Source organism: Lissotriton vulgaris, chromosome 2_1, assembly GCF_964263255.1.
Source record: "Lissotriton vulgaris chromosome 2_1, aLisVul1.2, whole genome shotgun sequence".
Lineage (NCBI taxonomy): Eukaryota > Metazoa > Chordata > Amphibia > Caudata > Salamandridae > Lissotriton > Lissotriton vulgaris.
Window position 1 is genome coordinate 2004359089 of NC_141687.1, and position 16771 is coordinate 2004375859.

General features: G+C 42.8%; 1 protein-coding gene across 1 annotated transcript in view; it reads right to left on the minus strand.

Annotated features, from left to right (window-relative positions):
- Positions 1–16771, minus strand: part of ADAMTSL3 (ADAMTS like 3) — a 2358716-nt gene that overhangs the window by 352346 nt on the left and 1989599 nt on the right. The window contains exon 22 of the mRNA XM_086958228.1: positions 10637–10761. Within this exon, the coding sequence (XP_086814354.1) occupies positions 10637–10761 (125 nt within the window). The remainder of the gene's footprint in view (positions 1–10636; positions 10762–16771) is intronic.

Below are 16771 nucleotides of genomic sequence, written 5' to 3' on the forward strand. Positions count from 1 at the left end.
TCAAGCAGGAAGGTGCCAGAAGCTGCCTTCAAGATGATTGACCAGACTACCGTTAATATTGTAAGAAAATAGGCATAATACCACAGAACAATATCTGTTTAATATCACAAGCAAGCAGCAGGGGCACTAAATCCAGCCCTCTTTCTGGGTTACTATTTCCACTGGAGGCAACATCATATGAGATGGCCCTTATTAATATACCCTATTTAAAGTCCAATCAGTTGAACAATAAATCATCTAACAGGCTTACAACAGCCTTGGGTGGATAGTCCTTCAAAACTGTATTAGATGACTGCGTTGAATAGTTTTAGAAGCCTGAGACTAGTGAGGGAGTTCTTCAATTCGCTATCCCTAAGACACCCCAACAAATCAGCTATTCGGGGAGTGCCCAGGGATATTTTTACAGACCAACAGTGCAAACCGGGAATAGGTTAAGGGATACCTGTAAGCGACTGCTGGAGATCGGCCATCCATTATTTGGACGTTCTTTCACCTTGGATGAATATGATCGTTGAATATTAGTATTCTGTTTAACCCACCTGTAACAACATTCCCCTTTTCTGCAGGTTCACTCCAGATTTTTTGCCTTTTCCTGGACCCTGCTTTTTTCTTAATTACAGGACTCTATTATGTTATTAGCATGTAATAAAGATTATACAGCTCACTCCATCAGATGTATCCCGGCGCTAAAGCCTAAAACAGACAAATAGCAGGCTGGACTAAAAGAAAGGTTAACCAGCTAAAATAACTAGGTTTTTAACAACTTTTAAAAAACAGTAAAGCTGTGACCAGAATGAATATGTAGGGGCAACGTATTCCAGTATTACAGTGCAGGGTAAGGAAAAGAACACCCTCTGTTTTGAGTTGTCCGAATGCCACGTGGGGTGGCTAGTGTCATGTCACATGATCTAAGTTTCCTGGCTGGCTGGTAAAATCTGATTCTTGTACAAAGGTGGGCTGGATACTACCATATAAAGCTCTGTGAGTATGGCAAAGGAGCTTAAAAATACAATGCTTCCTGAAAGCAATCCAATGAAGGAATCTCAGAACCGGAGATGGCAACGTGAAAGATGGAAAATGAAAAACCAATCAGGCAGCCGTTTTCTGGACCGCTTGCAGGGGTGACATAAGAATCTTATTTGCAGCAACCAGGAGTGTTCCTATAGTCAAGGTGGCTGGATATATGAGCCTGTATGATGGTCTTTCTCAAGTTCAGAGTGAGCCACGAGAAGACCTTTCTGAGCAAACAAAAGACTGCAAAACAAGTACGCAGACTGCAGTAACATGACTTTCCATGGTAAGCTTGTTATCCAGCAGAATACTGAGATACTTCAGCACGTTTTGGCCATAGTCATAGTCATAAGTTCTTGTATATCGCATGATTCACCAAACAGGTCTCAAGGCGCTTAGCAGAAAGAGACGACAACCATGAGTTAAAGAGCATAACACAGATTAATTGGGGAAGAGCCATGTTTTCAGACCCTTCCGAAAGGCTGAATGGTTAGATAGGGACCACAGATGGAGGGGCAGTTTGTTCCAGAGTAGGGGGGCTATATAAGAAAAAGCCCAACAGCCATTTCTCGAGGTCCTGGCCCTTGGCTGGACCAGGAGGCATTTAGAACTAGATCTCAGGACTCTGGGGGGGTTGTACCAAACCAGTTTCTTTGCTAAGTAGGAGGGACCTGTACAGGTGAGGAGCTTGTGGACGATACTGAGTATCTTGAAGTGGCTTCTTTGGCGCACAGGGAGCCAGTGTAGTTCCCTAAGACTAGGCAGAGAGGGTGACCTAGGGGACAGCCCAAGCACCAAACGAGCTGCGGCATTCTGAACAGTTTGTAGCTTGGTCAGCAGGCACTCATTAATGGAAGCAAACAGGGCATTGCTGTAGTCTAAGCGGCTGATAATAGGCCCCTGAATCAGGGGCTTCCTAGATTCAAGGGGGAGCCATTTAAATATTTTACGCAACTTGCGCAAAATACCATAGCAGGTACGAGAGACTTGATTGACGTGGGATTTCATAGAAAGGGTGGATTCAATCATAATTCCCAGGTCACGTACCACTTCTTTGGGCTCTGGGCAGAGTCCCAATTCTTGCGGCCACCAATCATGTGCCAATATCAGCTTGGCCTTACCAAACAGCATTATTTCTGTCTTGCTGTAATACAGCTGGAGTTTGTTGGTATTCATCCAGTCTCTGATCGCAATCATACATTTCTGAAATCTGGAACGAGTGTCAAGAAAATCCAAACTGCAGGTAATCAACACCTGAGTATCGTCCGCGTAAGACACTGTGGAGAAGCCAGAGGGGTGCGATACAGATTGAAAAGCAGTGGACTTAGAATTGATCCCTGGGGAACTCCTACGGAGAGGGGGATCTTACTGGATTCCAGGGTGTCAACCTTTACATATGTGTGCCGGCCTGCCAGATAACTCTCAAACCAAGCACAGGCTTCGCCTCTGACACCAATCTCCCACAGTCGTTGATGAAGGTGTCAAAGGCAGCCGATAGATCCAATAGGATAAGGACAGCAGACTCACCTCTATCAAGAGTGAGACGAATGTTGTCCACTACCTCCATTACTGCAGTCTCGGTCCCGTGGGCGGCACGGAACCCCAACTGCGAGGGATCAATAAGCCCCTGTTCTTCAATAAAAGTTGAGACTCGCTTGTTAACCAGATGTTCCAGTACCTTTCCAAAATAGGGCAGGAGCGAAATCGGCCTGTAATTGGACAGGATAGTGGGGTCACTGTTAGGTTTTTTAAGAATAGGTTTGATCTGAGCCACCTTCCAGCAATTGGGGAACAAGGCTAGATCAAACGAGGCTTTAAAGATGTTGGTGAGGGAGCTGGCCAGTGACGGGAAGATCTTACTACACTTACGGGGAACCAGAGAATCTGTAGGGGAACCAGATTTCACCTTCAAGAGGGTTTCCAGCACTTCCGCTGTTGTAGTGGGATCAAATTCCAGAATGGAAGGGGACTTGATGTGAGCAGAGGTAGAGAGGTGGCAGGGAGGGGCCTCTCCGATTTGAGGGATATCTGGTTTGGGGGCAACAAATGTGGAATAGATCGTCTTGATTTTGTTATCGAAGTAAACTGCGAGTGAGTTGACCCACTGGAAAGTGGGAAGAAATGCTGACTGCTCCACCTGTGGGGAGGTGAACTTGTTTACTATTTTGTATAGTTCATTGCTCGAGTGAGCGGCTTTATTGATCCTATGGGTGAGGTAGGACGATTTTGCAGCCTTTATGTTTTTCAGGTAATTAGAGTGGACCCGTTTATAGTTCAGGCGATTTTCAAGCGTTCCGGTCTTTCTCCACAGCCTTTCCGCCGATCTACTGGCAGATTTGTCAACTTTAAGCTTCTCCGTAAACCATGGAGAAGCTATTGTTTTAACCTTGACTGTGGTTTCAGGTATAATTGTGTCCAGAGTACCCCTAATAGATGCTTCTAGCTGGACTACCGTTGAATTGATGTTGGTAATACAATGATTAGGGGGTATAAAAGCTGTCGAAAAAGCTTCTGGGTTTAGCTTGCACCAGGGCCGTATTAGTTTGGTGTCTGAGCGATTAAAGGTCCTAGACTCAATTGGTTTGCAGAAGCTAAACTTTACAAGATAGTGATCTGTCCAAGTCATGGGTAGTGGAGATTCACAGTTAAGGCTAGGCAGGTTGGTAAAGATTAAATCAAGGGTGTGCCCCGCCTGGTGTGTGGGTCCTGTCACTCTTTGCGATAATGATAGGGTTTCTAAAGTTGAGAATAGGTGGCAGGTATCATCATCATGGACGAGTTCCGCATGGTAATTGAAATCTCCTACCAAGATGAAGTTATCTGTGGCCAATAATTGAGAGGCTATGGTGTCACGGAGAACATTAACAAACTTAGCTTTGTCTCTCGGAGGTCTATAGACTAGGGCGGCCCTCTCCAGTGACGTTTTATTATACATGATGTTGACTATTGTTATTTCAAACAAGGGGTTGATGGAGGATTCGAGCAGGGTGATGGAGATAGGGGATCTAGCCGCCACTGCTACACCACTGCCACTCCTACCTTCTCTGTTTTGCCTGATAAGATGATATTCCTGGGGGAAGGCAATAGCCACATCAGGCGAGGCTTGGCTGTGTAGCCATGCTTCAGTGAAGAAACAGATGTCAGGTCTCTCAGTGTCTAAAAGGCTCCATACCTCCAGGGCATGTCTGGGGATAGATCTAGTGTTGAGATATAGAGCTGATATCTGAATAGAACCTTTGGTCGCTTTTGAGTTCGTAAGAACAGGGCGATCAAGGCTAGGTAAGGGCACAGTAGAAGCAGTGATGTTACTGGACCTATCCTTCTGTATGCACGGTGTAGCAAGAATATTATGGAAATTTGGCAGGTATTTGGGGTTGAGAGCGATTAGTTCCTCCCGAGAGTAGCAAAGCATGATGACTAGTAATAAAAGGCTTACCGCTAAAGAAGCTGAGGAAATAGGCAGGGGTCAGGCGGCGTCCTGGCGCGGACGGGCGCAGACGGTCTTGCCTTTGGCGCGCCGCTGCGCGCGTCAGCGCTGTGGAGGGGAATATGTAGGAGGAAAGGGCGGGGGCAGCTCTGAGGATGCTGCTGCGTGTTCCGTTGCTTAGTGTCCCTCCGCAACAACCGGCACAAGCCGTGGCGGACCGGGGACCAGCAGGAGGAGCACGGAAGGGGTAAAAGTAGTTGCGGTAGTATTCACAGCAATTACAAAGGTAAAAACAGTATTTTAAAATGTACAAGCATAGCGCCTAAGAATGACACAGAGTGCGAACAGAAACAGAGCCCCAAAGTAAAGACAAGTATTTACAGTCTTAATTCAATGCAAAACTGGTAATGTTCGCAGGATCTCTTCCACACAATCTTACACGCACGTCAGCCACCTTACAACAAGGGTGCCGCTCTAACTGCGCGCGTCCGCGCTGTGGAGGGGAATATGTAGGAGGAAGGGGCGGGGGCAGCTCTGATGATGCTGCTGCGTGTTCCGTTGCTTAGTGCCCCTCCGCAACAAACGGCACAAGCCGTGGCGGACCGGGGACCAGCAGGAGGAGCACGGAAGGGGTAAAAGTAGTTGCGGTAGTATTCACAGCAATTACAAAGGTAAAAACAGTATTTTAAAATGTACAAGCATAGCGCCTAAGAATGACACAGAGTGAGAACAGAAACAAAGCCCCAAAGTAAAGACAAGTATTTACAGTCCTAATTCACTGCAAAACTGGTAATGTTCGCAGAATCTCTTCCACACAATCTTACACGCGTGTCAGCCACCTTACAACAAGGGTGCCTCTCTAACTGACAACAAAGAGGAGAGCCGAATTCTATGGGCCACCAATTATCTGACAGGATCTGGGTGGCTTTGCCAAACAATAGAATTTCAATTTTACACCCATCAATTTGAAGAAAGTTCTGCTTCATCCAAGCTGCCACAGAATGCAGAAGTGCCCCTGGCTCTTGTTGCTTCCTGGTTTTGTGCAATTAATACCCCTAATTGAGTGTCACCAGCATATGACAAAATCCCCAAAGCAAAACTTTTGCCAAAGGAACCGCATAGATATTTAAGAGGGTGGGTCTCATGGAGGATCCATGTGGCACCTTCAGGTGTTGCTAACAGCCCTTAACTTAAAAGAGGAGTGTGCCATGTAATAGCACATTCCTGCTTTCAAATCAAAGATTGTGTTATACCTGTCAGACGTAGGGTGGTTTTGCCCCAAACATTTTGTTTTTCTACCTCTTTTTTGTTATCTCGTTCTTGCAGGCCTTAGAACTTTGTTCACTTTACAACTGCTAACCAGTGCTAAAAAGAATGTGCTCACTCCTTTAAAACGGTGAACAGTCAAAATATTGAGTCCAAAATATCGATTGGACATAATATCGAGTTTTAAATATAGATTGGACAAAGTATCGAATGGACAGAATATAGATATCAAAAATATCGTTTTTAAGGTAAGTAATGTAATATCGAATGTTAAAAATATAGAAAGATAAAATATCGAAGTATATAATATAGATTATTAAAAATATCGATTTTTTAATAATATCGAATTTTTTATAGTGTTTTTTATGTTATAATATGTGTGAAAAGTGTGTATTTATGTTATAATTAATTTTTATTAATGATTTTTGTATTTTTCTTTTTTGCGTAATTTAATTCTGTAGCGGGTTGTGGGTTTATAGGGGAATAGGGTGGGAAGTAATTTAATTATAATTAATTAATTATGTAAATTTATTTATTGGGATTAATTTATAATTAATAGTTAATTAATTTATATTTGGTAATTAATTATATTTTAATTGGTAATTAATTTTAATTAATTGATTAATTGATAAATATGTTAATTTTACAAATTTATTTTCTGTAGCGGGTTGTTGGTTTATAGGGGAATAGGGTGGGAAGTAATTTATTTATAATTAATTAAATAATTAAATGAATTTAATTGTATTTAATTTTAATTGATTGTTAATTCATTTTTAATTACTAATTAATCAATAGTTAATTAGTAATTAATTTGTATTAATAGGTAACTAATTGTAATAATTAATGTTAATTAGTAATTTTAATTGATTAATTATTATATTATTTGAAATTGGTAATTACTTGTAAATAATTTTTTATAGATATTAATTTACATTTTTTACAATAATATATGAAGTATTTACTTTCCCTAATGTTGCATTCTCTGGAGTGGGAATATAAATTTTTACTCCTACGCTATCCAACGCTTTCCCTACTGTTGCACTCACTGGAGTGGGAATAGTAATTTTTACCCCTACGCTATCCAACGCTTTCCCTCTGTTGCACTCTTTGGAGTGGGAATAGTAATTTTGACCCCTACGCTATCCAACGCTTTCCCTACTGTTGCACTCTCTGGAGTGGGAATAGTAATTTTAACCCCTACGCTATCCAACGCTTTCCCTACTGTTGCACCCACTGGAGTGGGAATAGTAAATTTTACCTCTACGATATCCAACGCTTTCCCTACCGTTGCACCCACTGGAGTGGGAATAGTAATTTTAACCCCTACGCTATCCAACGCTTTCCCTACTGTTGCACCCACTGGAGTGGGAATAGTACATTTTACTTCTACGCTATCTAACTCTTTCCCTACTGTTGCACCCACTGGAGTGGGAATAGTCATTTTAACCTCTACGTTATCCAACGCTGTCCCTACTCTTGCACTCTTTGGAGTGGGAATAGTAATTTTTACCCTTACGCTATCCAACGCTTTCCCTACTGTTGCACCCACTGGAGTGGGAATAGTAATTTTAACCCCTAGGCTATCCAACGCTTTCCCTACTGTTGCACTCTTTGGAGTGGGAATAGTAATTTTAACCCCTATGCTATCCAACGCTTTCCCTACTGTTGCACTCTTTGAAGTGGAAATAGTAATTTTTACCCCTACACTATCCAACGCTTTCCCTACTGTTGCACTCCTTGGAGTTGGAATAGTAATTTTTACCCCTACGCTATCCAACGCTTTCCCTACTGTTGCACCCACTTGAGTGGGAATAGTAATTTTGTACCCCTACGCTATCCAACGCTTTCCCTACTGTTGCACTCCTTGGAGTTGGAATAGTAATTTTTACCCCTACGCTATCCAACGCTTTCCCTACAGTTGCACCTACTGGAGTAGGAATAGTAATTTTACCCCTACGCTATCCAACGCTTTACCTACGATTGCACTCTTTGGAGTGGGAATAGTAATTTTAACACTTCTGCTATTGTACGGTAATAATATTGGATATTATTGAATTATTTTATGTTACTGTAAATATATGTTTTAACACATGTGATTTAAAAAATTTTTTTTATAACTTTTATTAATTATTTAATTATTATAAGTTAGTTTAAGTATTTTTAAGTATATTTTAGAAAATAATTTTTTATATTAATTTAATTTAACATTGTTTTTAATAAAGTCGATATTTTTATAAACTATATTTTAGTAAACGATATTTTATACTCGATATTTTTGTACTTACCTGTTTGTAGATCTAAACTCGATATTCTGTCTGTCGATATTTTTTACACGATATTATTGATAGTCGATATTCTGTCCCTCGATATTATGTCAGTGATCCCTTTAAAACATGGTAACACTGTATTAACCCCAATTGGCATATTTAATTTATTTGTAAGTCCCTACTACAGTAGTACTTCATGTATCGAAGGTCTGTAAATTAAATGCTACCTTTGGGGCTGTAGCACCGATTGTGCCACCCACTTAAGTAGCCCTTCAAACATGGCTCAGGCCTGCCATTGCAGCCTGTGTGTGCAGTTTTAAACTGCAATTTCAATCTGGCAAAATAAACCTTTTGCAGGTCCACATTTTCCTTTTTAATAGATAAAAGCCATCCCTAAGGTAGGAACTTAACAGCTCAATGGGAGGGGTGCAGTGTATTTTAAAAGTAGGACATGTACTTTAAAAGTTTACATGTCGTGGTAGTGAAAAACCTTTAAACTCATTTTTCAGTTCTGCAAGGCCTACCTATCCCGTAGGTTAACATTGGAGTTACCTTTTTACATTTAATATGCTGTAAATTTCAAATGGGAACAGGTAACCAGTTCATGTGTGGTGTCTTTGGAATTGCAATGAAAAATCCTAACTTATTTTGAAGTTGGATTTTAAATTACAATTTTGAAAATGTCACTTTTAGAACGTTGACATTTTCCTACCTTTGTCATTTAGTGCCTATAGCCTGTCACTTCAAAGTGAATTTTATAGCAGCACCTCCCCCCTTACTGAGGAAAGGCACCAGATATAAATATTGAACCTCAGATGCCACCTCTCCAGTATACTTCTGGACCTGTGGATACTCAGGCAGGAAGAAGGACAGCTGTACTGCTGAATGGACTGGTTCTCTGCTGGATTGCTGCTCTGAAGTACTACTGCACAGTTGTGCTGACCGGCTGTCTGCTGCCTATTTACCTGGGTGAGAACGACTGGACCTGCATCTGTTTGAACTCAGGAACCAAGAGTGACTCCAAGGGTTAGTTGGCTGGCCTCCTGATTGAGTCTCAGATAAAAAGGCTCTAACAACCTCGACCCCAGCACTTAGACTCTGCCATCTGTGAATCTACCCTGCCAAGTAGTGCCACCCCAGTCCTGGACCCTTGGGACTGGGCCTAAGGAGTTCTGCCAGCCTTTGTGGATTCAGCAGTACTGACACATCTCCTCCGCTGCATGGCAGACCCCAAACAGAACCGACACATAGCCGCTACTGCGTGGATTGGAACCACCGCTAAGCCTAGCATATCATCGCAGCTCAGTCAAAAAAAACAATTTCCATCAGGTTGTTAGCAAGCATAGATAAAAAAAAGTGGGATAAGCTGTTTCACACTGTTAATTCATGCCACATTACATGTGCTCTAGCCCTAAATTGATAGTGGTAAAATTGGTTTTGCACACTTGGTCTATAACGGTCCTATAATACCAAAGTAAATGGCACAGAAAATCCTGCCATGGCATGGCCTTATATCATAGATAGGCAGCAGTTTGCATTGACAGCCCAGACATAAGTGATATAATGTATGTTTGTGAGGAGCTCATCTCTGCTCTGGATGTAGCTGTAGTGAAACATTGTGGGGAAAAGAGCTTCTGGCAAGTAGGAAAATCTTATTTTTATATATTTGTAAATCACCCCTAAAGAGTGGTACTTCAGGTTGCCTGAGCCAGAACTGGCTTCAAACCAGTTCTGTTATTCAACACGTCTCCAGAGCTGGAATACACATCCTTTGCTTGGAGAGTTAATTACTTTGGCTTAGGGGACAATAGTCCACGAAGAGTAAATATGTGTTAACTGCTGACCACTTAGCAAGGACTAGCTATCTGGGAGTGGACATGAACAGTTGAAGAACAAAGGGCAGCTTTAGCACTACGTCTTTTGACTTGGAGATGCCCATGAGAAATTCTATTATTCGCTCAGAGGACCAATTCAGACAGCCTATCACCAGTCACAGTAGAGGAAAGCTCATCCAAAAAGGGGAGTCTCTAAGGAGCTGAAGAAAATCTAAGTCGAGTAGTAGCTGAATTCTGCCATCATGAAACAGGGGCTCCTGAGTACATTTAAAGGCAAAGAGGAAGTGCTACAAAAGGAAGTGGAGAGACTAAAAGAGACTATAAGAAAATAGTTATGATTCAGTGGTAGAATTTCTCACTGGCTAGTGGGCAGGATAAATTAGACACCTGAAATACCACCCCTTCAAAGCATTACTGGACATAGAATGACTCAACCCAAAGAAAAAGACTCCAAAATACTCAATGGTCCTTCACACTTTACAGATACATATTTTATTACTATACCCCATCACTATTGCTTTTTATGGATGGATCCAGACGTTTGTTTTTGAAGTTACACAAAACAACTGATTTACGATTTTGGAGGAGCAATTATTAAAAAAAAAAAAACACTGCTTCATTTATGTTTATCTACCCTATGCTGGTCTAACAGGCCACTCCTCCTTTGACCCCACTGTTTACCCAATCTCAAAAAATTTCCTACCATTAATCAGACCATTTATTGAAACAGATAAAGAAAACCAATGCATTTCCCAGATTAATTTTAAAGTTATTCAATTTAACAGTGATTAATGTTTAGAATGTAACATCTGGCTCACGTTCAACTTTACCTGCGTAGAGCAGTGGAGATGTTTCCATGTCTGATCCGAACTCATTAAGTACTGTGCATCCGTACACACCTGTGTCTTCTTTGGTGGGATTCCGAATCTGTAGTTCGCCACCCCTTAATGTGAATCTACGAAATATGAATGAAGATGCGCATTTTACACAATACCTGGAACAACATATATTCACGTGAAAATAAATCTTTTTCTAAAGAAAAAGGCAAATACCTCAGTAGAAAGGAGTTTCTTTTACCACCTTTGGAAGCAGGTGGACTCGAAGATCACCATCATTCACAGAGACACAATCAAGTGTCCCTCACACACTGACCCAGAAGCCCCCATTATGGAACACATGCACTTCAAGCTTCAGACGGACAGTAAAACCACTATCAAACTCACCCTCACGTACCGGCCCCCAGGACCTCACACCCACTATAGCAACCTTCCAGATCGATCTCACTGCACCCCTCGCCATGGGCACCAGAGACTTCATATTCCTAGGTGATCTCAACTTTCTCCTCAAAGACCCCACAGACTCTGACTCCATGGACTTGCTCAAAACTCTACATAAAATTAACCTCACATAGCTCGTACAAGAACTTACACACTGCACAGGACACACCCTGGACCTCATCTTCTCCTTCAGTGACAAGATTATGAACCGATCACTCCATCTTAAACTTCCACATAACAGGGCCACCAACTACCCCTTTGGAGTCCAGCAACACCCTAAGAAAAGGAGAGGATGAGATGGGAGAGGATGTAGCCTTACGGCTAGAGCAGTCGTCCTCGATGCTGGTGAACTGTGTTTGAGTCTCACCAAAGATGCTCAACATCCTGTGATTCTGGGCAAATCACGTAATCTGCCAGTGCCTAACAAAGATTAATGTGTCCATTTGTAACGAAACTGTAAATCACTCTGATACCTGATGTTTCGGGTCTAGTTTGCGCTATATCCATACTAATATAATAAAGAGAGAGCCCAAACATTTGAGGCGGGTAATCTCAGGAACCACAGCACCAATCACAACACCCAATACAGCGTTGGAAAGGGCAGTTGCAGCAGAAGGACATAGGCTATGCAGACGCCCACCATATACATTTAAAAGGTAAAAGAACCGTGCCAGCAAAGTAGTCCCTTGTGGGCTTGTCTGCGTTGTGCTGTGGGCGTGTGCTGGGGGGCGTGACAAATGCTGGGGGCGTGTGGTACGCTCCGCCCTTCATGCCTTGTCTCATATCGTGTGCTAATCCCAACCTGCTCCCTTTAAATACCCCTGCACCCCATAATCATAACCCACCCTTACTCCTTTAAATACCCCAACACCCTTAAACACTAACTTATCTTAACCCTAAAAAATATACCCCTGTTCCCCAAAACCCAAACCTAGCCCTGAACCCTAAAAATGCCACTGTACCCCAAAACCCAAACCTACCCCTGAACCCTAAAATACCCCTGTACCCCAAAACCCAAATCTAGCCCTGAATCCTAAAAATACCCCTGTACCCCAAAACCCAAACCTAGCTCTGAACCCTTAAAATACCCCTGTACCCCAAAACCCAAACCTACCCCTGAACCCTAAAAATGCCCCTATACCCAAAAAACCCAAACCTAGCCCTGAACCCTAAAAATACCCCTGTACCCCAAAACGCATACCTATCCCCACCCCTAGCGCCTTGAGACCCTTACGGGTGAGTAGTTGCGCTTTAACAAACTCCTGATTGATTGATTGATTGAACCCTAAAACTACCCCTGTACCCCATAACCCAAAACTATATCTGAACCCTTAAAATACCCAAACACCCCAAAACATATACCTCAGTACCCCAAAACATATACCCCTATACCCATAATTACCTTATCCAAACATTTTAAAAAAACATGCTTTTACCATTCATGCATTTACAACGAATTTCGTTGTAAATGTATGCATGGTAAAAGCATATGAAATGTAATGCCATGCGTTATAATGGCATTGCGGAGTCATGGTACTTTCGTAATGAAAGTATGCGGAGGGATGGTATGCGGAAAGAAAGTTGCGGAATAATGGGTGTTTACCCTCCCCCGGTAAGAACATTGGTGGCACCGCGGCCCACATCTCCAGCAACATACTCATATTTTTTCACCACCCATTTGAAAAATGCACAGGTCTCTCTCATTGATGACCAGCACAGACATACACTTTTAGACACACCTCCCTCCACAAGTTCTAGAATTGCGAACTTTAGAGCTGGGGAGCTACGTTCGAATCTCGGCATCAGCTCAACATCCTGTGATTCCAGGCAAATCGCTTTGTCTCCCCGTGCCTACCACAAATGAATGTGTTCTTCTGTAATGTAAATTGTGCTCATGCCATGTTGTCGAGTTCGCGCTATATAATATTGCAAGGAAAAATAAGGTAGGGAAACTCGAGTTCACACACTGCTGAACGCATCACCAGTGCACTGTGAATCGGAGCGTTTCACAGGCCTGTCACAGATAAGAAATGCTATCAAAACGAAATCCTACAAAACAATATACCACTGGCCGGCAGCAATTCATACCCGGACAACGTCGGGACGGGCTGCTAGTAAAACTATAAAAAAAGAAGCTGCTGGAACAAAGTTACAGAAACAACTAAACTACCCAGACCCCACCAACGACTTCATCAATGACAAAACTACACCTTAATAACTGTAACACCACCTGCACTAATACCCAGGCCCCCCTGAAAACACCAGACTCAAAAGATCCACAAACAAGCTAGCTGGTACAATGCTGACCTCCGCGAATCCAAGAGAGTTGTAACGTGAAAGGAAACAAGGAACCACCGCAAGAGACACAGACAAGGCCGCACTTAGACACTATCACCACCAAGAAAAAGGCTCTTACCCTGAGAAAGGAACCTTTTGTTAACATAAAGGATTTCACCAATACAACAGCCACAAGTCAAACCATAAACCCCCGACACAAGGAGTCTACAACAACCTCTCCAACTTCTTCCATGAAAAAAATAACCAAGATCTACAGCAATTTCGAAACCCATCTACCCCCATCGACCTTCCCAACCTGCTAACCTCATGCTCCTCTACCTCCATGCTGCTTCAACACTATCTCCCATCACACACTCATCGCCAGAGCACACATAGTGGGAATACAGGGACCAAAATTCGAATGGACAGCTTCCTTCCACTCCGAAAGAACACGAGTCAGGCTGTAGCCGTTCACATCAGAACCCAAGGACCTTGTCTGTGGAGTCGCACAAGAATCATTGCTTAGCCCCACATAGTTCAACATGGATCTCTGGCAAACATCATCAGATCCCACAGAATCACTACCAAGACAAACTTCAAACAAAGCATTACCAGCGTGTCAATAGGATGAAATAAAACTGCCTCAAGCACAACAACAACAAAACTGAAGTGCTGAACTTCAGGAATAAAAGCTCATCTTTGGACTCCACCTGGTGGCCCACCGATCGTGGAATTACACCCACTCCAACGGACCTTGCTAGGAACCTAGGGCTCATCCTGGACATCAACCTCACCATGAAGTCCCAGGTCAACGCTGTCACCTCCTCATACTTCGACATCCTCTGCATGTTATGTAGTAATCTTCAAGTGGCTTCCACTGGACACCAGATGTACCATCACGCAGGCCCTAATCACAAGCAGAATGGACCACAGCACTCTACACCTGCATCCTATCCCATCTTCTTCACAGACTTCAAACCATCAAAAGCGCTGCCACTAGACTCATCCTCGACTTCTCGTGTCGAACCCACACCACAACACTCCTCAGAGAGCTCCACTGTCTCCCCATCCAGAAGCGCTACCAGTTTGAACTTCTCACACATGCATTTGAGTCACTGCACAACACGGGACCTGCATATGTCATTCACTGGCTTTACTGTCACCAACCCACTAGATAACTTCTCTCAGCATCAGCAGAACGGGAAGTCGATCATTCTTCTACCAAGCTGCCAAACCTTGGAATGACCACCCACAACAAATCAGGGACTCCTTCTCACTTCTTGAATTCTGCAAGTAGCTGAAGACCTTGCTATACAATTAGTCTTCTTGCTGGACCATGGAGACTCCCTGTATTAAGGCCCAGCCTCAGAACACACCTACACTCATCGACTCAGCCCCTAGATAGCCTCAGGGGTGACAAGCAGTGGTCTACAAATCCACCGTCCATATATACGTCCTCTCAAGAACACAATACTTTTTTTTGAAAATATCTTTATTTTTTGTTTTTAATGTAAACAACAAAACAATAGACAGGAATTATACAACACCAACTTAGGCATTTCCAACAGATACATAGTGCAAAGTAGCAAGCATGCACAGCTCCAAAGCATCAAAGACAGAGAAATATCAAGAAGGGGGAGGGGTAACCCTCTCCCGGACAACCACATCATCAATGATTTAGACAAAGAGTTTCCAACAACAGGGTAGCAAGAACACCCTGTAGCACACTTGTAGGACCACAGATTTACCCTGACACCCCCTTAACAACATTCAGAGTGCCCAGTCATAGGCCATCATCGTCATTTGCTTTAGGCCCCAGATTATAGTACTGTTGCCCAGGTCCCCATATCTTGCCAAATGTATAGGGACAACCTCTGCTCAAATAAATGACTCCCACTGCAGCCATATACATGTTGATACCTGCTTTCTATTCATGCAGTGTGGGGACCTCCTGTATCCCCTAGTACTTGGCTACGTCCCTCCTCACCATTACCATAACATCTATATCGGTTGGTATTCCCAGCATGATATACTTCGGTTCAATTGGGGCTACTGCATCTAGGATAGCCTGGAGTAATTGGAGAACCTTACTCCAGTAAGTTTGTATAAGGAGGCAGGCCCAAAGTAAGTGCAGGAAGTCGCCTCTAGCCCTGGTACATCGTAGACAATCCAGGAAAGCCACATTACTCATCCTATGCAGTCAGGCTTGGCTATAGTAAGCTCGATGAAGTATCTTAAACTGTATGATCCGGAGCCTTGACTTTATTGCAACTTCCTGTGTCGTCCATCTCTCCAATGTCCATCACCCATTTGTCTCGCAGTCTACCCAGTGTGTCAGGATTTATATTATGGTTCTGTAGGTGCTCGGGATTGCCTTGTCCTCAAGCTCTTCCATAAGTAACCTGCCCTTGAGCAGGGCGTATTCAGGTTTATCAACAGTGTCTAAACCTTCAGCTAACCAGTCATAGCGAAGCTGAGCAAACTTTAAGTCCTGTTTCTGATGAAGGGGATATTCCTGCCCCAGGGAGGGGAAGGCATTCATTTTTCCTCCTCCAGTACATCCCCTATTTTGGAGATGTGCATCAAGTTCCAAGGTTCAATTCCACCTTTGCAACCAAATGGACCCGTATTTCACATTTAACCTTTATTTTGTCCTTTTTTATTATAACTATGGTGTATAACTACATATATAAATATAGAAACATAGTGTGAAATGCGTTTGTGCCGGTTTGAGATGGCTATAGTATTCTGCTCTTCAGTCCCACGATGTAAAAATAATACATGCTTTTTAAATTCTCATAACAGATTCATACTTCCAGCATGCGCTTTGTCGATCTTATTGGCAATAGAGGCTACTCCAGCACAGTTCTTCATTACTGCAGGGCTAGCTGGCGGCTGGGTTTCAGTCCTAATGCCGTGGAAAACTGAATGAAAAGGTTTTGCAGGTGACTGCATATTCCCTTGATTCATTCTTGCAATATGAAACACCTGACCACATTATCCTGTTTCGTTCTTCAACAGAGTATCGTCGGCTTTGGGGACTCTTCCTCTTTCTCATACCAGTCCACGAATTCCACTGTAGATGAAAGTGTGTTGCATGGCAGAAACAAGAGACACTTTCTTCGAAAAAACAATTGTTGCACTTTCCGTCCCTAGCCATCCTGTATTACAGACAATTATTGACCTGCGAAGATGTTTCTGTGACAAACTGTAACTATTTTTGCTTGGTAGAAAGTCCTCAACAATCAGTCAAGAGTGCTGGTCTAGAATGCAACTTCTTTCATTAAAATTGGATGCAACCGATATTAAAAGGAATAATTTAAGGGGTAGTAGAGTTAAACACGGATTGGCAAAGCCGATAGGTCTCGGTAATGCGAGAACTATTGGCTTTGTCAATGTCTTTTAGCCCTG